Genomic DNA, 5466 nt, shown 5'->3' with positions numbered 1-5466 from the left:
CTCGGGCTGAACGCCGCTCGGGTAGAAAAACTGCTTAATGTTCCCCCCAGGATCCGCCCCACCTCGTCGCCCACAGGGAGCCCGCCCCTCCCCCCCATGGGAATCTGCCCCTCGTCCTCTTCCTTCCCCTGAGGGAACGTGCCGCACCGCCCTTCCCCGCCCAGTCCCTCCCGAGGAAGGGGCGCCCCTGCTCTTCCCCCGCACCCTCACAGGGAGCCTCTTCCTGTCCACAGAGCCCAAATCCAGCTTGGCGATGAGGCCTCCCCTCCCCTGGTTCCCCGAGGGCCCCGCGGCCCCACGCTCCGCCGCCCCGGGAGCGGGCCCCAGCCCTCTCCTCTCGCCCGCCAGTGGGCGGAGCTCCGCGGGCCCGGCCCCGGGGCGGGCTGTCCCATCGTGACGTCACTTCCGTCCGGGCCTGGCCGTGGTTCGGGCTCCGTGGGCCGACGGGGGGGGTACGGAGGTGGCAGCCGTGGGAGGAGGCGGCGCGGGAGGCCGAGGAGAGCCAGCCCGGACCAATCCCGCGTCCCGGGCCGCAACCCCCGATCCTGCAGCGCACCGAGAGGCGAGACCGGCCGGATGGGCCGCTGAGCCCGAGTCGGGGACCGGTGAGGCTCGAGCAGAACGGGCGGCCGGGGCGGGAGCGGGCCCGCGGGGCTGCGGGGTCTGGGAGCCTGGGATGCGGCGAGGGGAGAGGGCCAGGCCCGCCGCTCCTGCTCGCCCGGCGGGGAGGCGGGGGCCGGGGGAGCGGCGGGCAGGGGCGGTGGGGATAGTGAGGCCCGCCCGGGGGAGGCCAGGCAGGCGGCTGGGGGGTGAGAAGGGGGCGAGGTGGCTGGGGTCATTGCTGGAGCGAGGGCCAGCCCTCGGGATTCGCATCCGGAACAGTGGCGTCAGGGGGAGGGGGGGATGCTCCTGGCCAGGGCTCTGGGGAGAGGATGGCTGTGAGTGGGGAGAGGCAGAAAACTGCGAAGCTTGGAAAATTTTTCCACGGCCCTCCTTGAGAGGTTTGAAGAGCTCTTCTCTCCCTTGAGGGTGGTGTCGAACGCCACCTGGAGAAGGGTCTCACCGGAGTTTGCGGGGGTCGGTTACAGCATTTGGAAAGGACAGTGTTCTGAGAGACCCCACACTGAGCCGGGTGTGCAGAAGCCTGGCTACCTCCGAGTATTTGAGCCTCCACATCTTTACAGTGTGGAGCCCCCTGGAGCTAAAATCAGGATGTTCCGCTTCATGAGGGACGTGGAGCCCGAGGATCCCATGTTCCTGATGTGAGTATTCCCTCCCCCTCCTGTTCTAGAGCGCTCATCCTACTCCACTTCAGGCCTCTAAGTAGTTCAGACAGACATCTGGGTTCCCATTGCTTGCATTGGCTGGAACCAGCTGGATACTCAGCTCCAGCTCAGACTTAGAGAGGAACTAGGCATCTGTGCCACTGTTTCCCTAGGACTTTTCCGTTTTGCCGGAGCGGGGGTGGGGGGGTGGGGGGCGGGGGTGGGGTTTGCAGGGGTTGTTGACTGCTTGGTCCTTCAGCCATCCACACTGTATACTCACTCCACAGGGACCCCTTCGCTATTCACCGGCAGCATATGAACCGAATGTTGTCAGGTGGCTTTGGGTATAGCCCCTTTCTCAGCATCACAGATGGTAACATGCCTGGAACCAGGCCCGCCAGCCGTAGGATGCAGGTAATGGTGCTGTGACATGCCTGAGACCCAAAGAAATGCTGGAGGGTGGTTAGTAAAGTCCTTGATTTTTCTTGCACTTCAGCCAACTTAGCAAGTGGAGTGATCTTTTTTAGGAGTGGGGGAAGGGGTCTGGCAAAAGGGCTCTGTGATCCCCTTTTGAGAGGAGGATGGAAAAAAAGCTGAGGCCATGGGCTCGGTTTGCGATTGTAGTGAGATAGGACGTGGTCTCTAATTTGTTCTTTATGTTTTCCTGTAGGCTGGGGCTGTCTCCCCTTTTGGGATGCTGGGAATGGTGAGTCTTAATGTCCTTGGGTCCTTCCATTCTCAAACACACTGTATACCCTTAGATGTTATTTCCAAATGTGGCTCTCTGGAATAGCCTTATGGGTAACCCTAGAATCTTTTTATAGTGCTCACAAAGCTCTGGGCCTGTTGTGTGCTAGGAGTCCTGTGGGTTAAAGATGCTAACTTCTTGATTCCTGCATTCTAGGAACCATACCTATTAGGAAAATGTAATTGCCTGGCAAAATTTGTCTTTCTGAGGATGGAGATGCAGTTGAAGGGCCAACAAAAATGGCTTTTAGAAGTTTTTTGTTGTTGTTTTTACAGTTTTATGGCCAACCCTTTTATAGGTTGGAATCCATTTACTTGGGTGTGCTTCCTAAAGATAGGAGGAAACAGGACAGTCGGGAGAAAGAAAATTGGATCAGAGCAGCCGTAGAGACTGAGGAGGAAGGCAGCAGTAGTAATACAGGAAGGGAAACACAAAGAGAACATTCCATATTCTGGTCATGCTAATGAAGAGACCGAGCAGTTGCTGTGTGTGGAGGAAGAAGAGGAAGGGAACGTGTAGCCATGTGTCTGTCTAGAGGGTACCTAAAGGAGACCATCTGAGCACTGACGGTGCTTTCCTGACTCTCTCTTCCATCTCTTTGCTGCAGTCGGGTGGCTTCATGGACATGTTTGGGATGATGAACGACATGATTGGGAACATGGTGAGGCTCTTGCCCCATACGCTCTTGCAGTCTTGTGCTCCGTGGTGGCTGGCAGCTCCTGAGTCCTCTGGGGCAGGGGCAGGGAAGAGTGTGCTGGTGAAGGGCTCAAGCTGGATGAAGTCGCGGAACCTGGAGGCCACTGGGTTCCCTTACCTGCTCTCGTGCCTGGGTAGCAAGCACGGGCAGCGATCTTCTTCAGTGTGCAATTAAGGCTCCACGTCGTCAGGTCCCTCTTGTTTGTCGTTGGACTCCGAGGAACTGGGGGGGCACTGATGAGTCCTGATGTTTTCTCGGTTCCCACGTTTTGTGAGAGAGCTGTGGACAGGAGCAGGCAGCGGACGTGTGGGACCCCTCCCCCAGAGGGGCCATTCAGTCCTGCCCTACCTTTCCCTCCTCAGGAACACATGACAGCTGGAGGCAATTGCCAGACCTTTTCATCCTCCACTGTCATCTCCTACTCCAACACGGGAGATGGTGCCCCAAAGGTCTACCAGGAGACATCAGAGATGCGCTCGGCTCCAGGCGGGGTGAGTTGGAAGGCCCCTCATTTCCCAGAGCAGACAGAACGGAATGGCATGCCCAGAAACCCGGGCTTCCTTTTTCAGGACTGGGTTGTGGGTGGTTTGTCTGTCCTGGCTTGGTGTTGCAAGGGCTTTGGAAAGGGTGGCTGAGTGTGCTGTGTTCTGCCTCATCCCAGATCCGGGAGACCCGGAGGACTGTACGGGACTCAGACAGTGGGCTAGAGCAGATGTCCATTGGGCACCACATCCGAGACCGGGCTCACATCCTCCAGCGCTCCCGAAACCACCGCACAGGGGACCAGGAGGAGCGGCAGGATTATATCAACCTGGATGAGAGTGAGCCTGCCTTCCCACTCCATCACCCTTTCTGACTCCTGGGCCAGTAGCCCCCGGGCCGGTTCCTGTGAGCTAGGAGATAGAAACTTTCTCTCCCTACCTCTGTAGATATTTCTTGGTAAAGTTAGGGGTGGGCCCTCTGGTCTTACTTCACTTGAGCCTTGTTGTCAGCTTCAGGGGCTAAGTCAGGTGCTGGCAATGTCCTCACCAAGGAGGGGCCAACTGTCGGGATCAGTTTTTTCTTCCCTCTGTTTTTTTTTTTCCCCCAAGTCAACAGATATTTATTAAATACTTACTGTGTGCCTGGGATGATGCTCCTTAACTTAATAAGTATGCCGTTCCTAATTTCTTCAGTAGTCGTGCCTCAGGCCTGCTGGTGGCTTCCATATTGGAATCACTATTGGCTTATTAGCTAGTGGAACCATACGGAACCCCAAAATACTAAGAAAAGAAATTGCTGCTCTCCCTCAACACATCCCCACACGTAACACTTTCAACCTTTGCCCTGTCTCTTCATCTTAGAAGGCTGTGGCTCACTCTTGCATCTGCTTCCAGAAGCCAGCCTATCAATTCAGTTGTCACGTCTGGTCTCTGTGCTCTTAGGTGAGGCCGCAGCGTTTGATGATGAATGGCGGAGGGAGACATCCCGATTCCGGCAGCAGCGCCCTCTGGAATTTCGACGGCATGAGGCTTCAGGGGGCGGGGGACGAAGGGCTGAGGGGCCTCCCCGCCTGGCTATACAGGGACCCGAGGACTCCCCCTCCCGACAGTCCCGCCGCTATGACTGGTGAGGGCCCTAGGCCCTCAGCCTCTCTTGTAAGTATGGAGGGGGAGGAACAGGCAAGGTGTGGAGCACGGAGGGGGGTTGAGGAGCATACTGTGCCAGGCCTTTGCCACGGGGCAGCAGCAGTCCAGGTGCGCGGCAAATGCTGCCTTCGGTGGTAGAAGTTTTCTTCGATATAGAAAGAGAAGAATGCTCTCACTGCAAGAGGGGATTAAACCCGACTCCTGCCTTTTATATTTTGTCTTTCTTTTGACTTGTGCTCTTCTCTCTTCCCCTTCCAGGTACAGGCTGAGAGGCTGAGAAATCATCCCCTGAAATAACTTTTTCCTCTCCAACTCCCACTCCCAATTTAATATTAAATTAACAAGCAAGCTGGCCCCCACCTCTCCCTGGGGGTCTCAGGGAGAACCTTTCACTGCCCCCTTTACCTACTTTTTCCTTCTTTAAGCCCCTACCATGATGACTCCACTTCTCCTGTATCTGCTAACTTGATTTTTCATTTTGCTGCTCCATCTTTGAACCTCCTCACCGTCCCCATTCTACCCTTGTCATGCATTGAAGGGGCTTTCGGGGTGAGCTCTGGGTTTAGGGGCTTCCTCCATCCCTCAGCTACCCTGGATCTTTGCCCACCTCCTCCTCAGATTCCCCCCTGCAGGGGCCATAGCCCTCATCCGGGGCTGTTTGTGGAGGGAGAGGACTGGCTCCCAGCCTTTCCTCCCTTCCCACCTCTGCACATCACAGAACTCTTCCCTATACCTTTCTCTGCCTTTATTTTTTGATTTGTGCAACTTGTAACTAGGTGTTTATGGAATAAAGGAGAATGGAAAAAAAAAGACCAAGGAGGATTCTGGCTTTACTTTTGATCTTGTCCCCGTTCAATTTCAACCCTCCTGTCTCCCAGTCCCCTTCTTACCTTCCCTCTGTCTCCACGTGTGGCCTTCTGAACTTGAGTTCAAGCCCAGTACCTCAGTGGTAATGACAGTGGGACTGTCAGAGCCCTGGCAGATGGAAAGCAGCAGCGGAAGTCAGCTGGACTAGGGCTGGTGGGTGAAAACGTTAGCTGCTGCCTTGTGGCTGTCTCCCTTGCTTTTGCTGTCACTTCACACGTCGGGGGGAGTGTAGGGCGTATCTCCTAGGTGCCTGAGGAGTTT

The 5466-nt window shown here is 56.3% G+C and overlaps 1 protein-coding gene across 1 annotated transcript; it reads left to right on the top strand.

The window, feature by feature from the left end:
* Positions 1–395: 395 nt before the first annotated feature.
* MLF2 (myeloid leukemia factor 2) lies at positions 396–5150 on the top strand. Its single transcript, XM_036117731.2, has 9 exons — positions 396–605; positions 1185–1262; positions 1553–1679; positions 1936–1971; positions 2621–2674; positions 3073–3201; positions 3372–3531; positions 4135–4347; positions 4597–5150. Exons 2-8 carry the CDS (start codon positions 1213–1215, stop codon positions 4320–4322), a joined length of 744 nt encoding a protein of 247 aa, XP_035973624.2. The 5' UTR covers positions 396–605; positions 1185–1212; the 3' UTR covers positions 4323–4347; positions 4597–5150.
* Positions 5151–5466: the final 316 nt, after the last annotated feature.

The sequence above is a fragment of the Halichoerus grypus genome, chromosome 6 (genome assembly GCF_964656455.1).
Source record: "Halichoerus grypus chromosome 6, mHalGry1.hap1.1, whole genome shotgun sequence".
NCBI classification, from domain to species: Eukaryota; Metazoa; Chordata; class Mammalia; order Carnivora; family Phocidae; genus Halichoerus; species Halichoerus grypus.
This window is presented reverse-complemented; position numbering and strand designations above follow the sequence as displayed.

Bases quoted from the DNA above. Each gene is read 5' to 3' on its own strand.
- MLF2 (XM_036117731.2), top strand. From the start codon at position 1,213: ATGTTCCGCTTCATGAGGGACGTGGAGCCCGAGGATCCCATGTTCCTG. The intron at 2,675-3,072 runs GTGAGGCTCTTG...TTCCCTCCTCAG, and splicing joins ACGACATGATTGGGAACATG to GAACACATGACAGCTGGAGG. The intron at 3,202-3,371 runs GTGAGTTGGAAG...GCCTCATCCCAG, and splicing joins TGCGCTCGGCTCCAGGCGGG to ATCCGGGAGACCCGGAGGAC.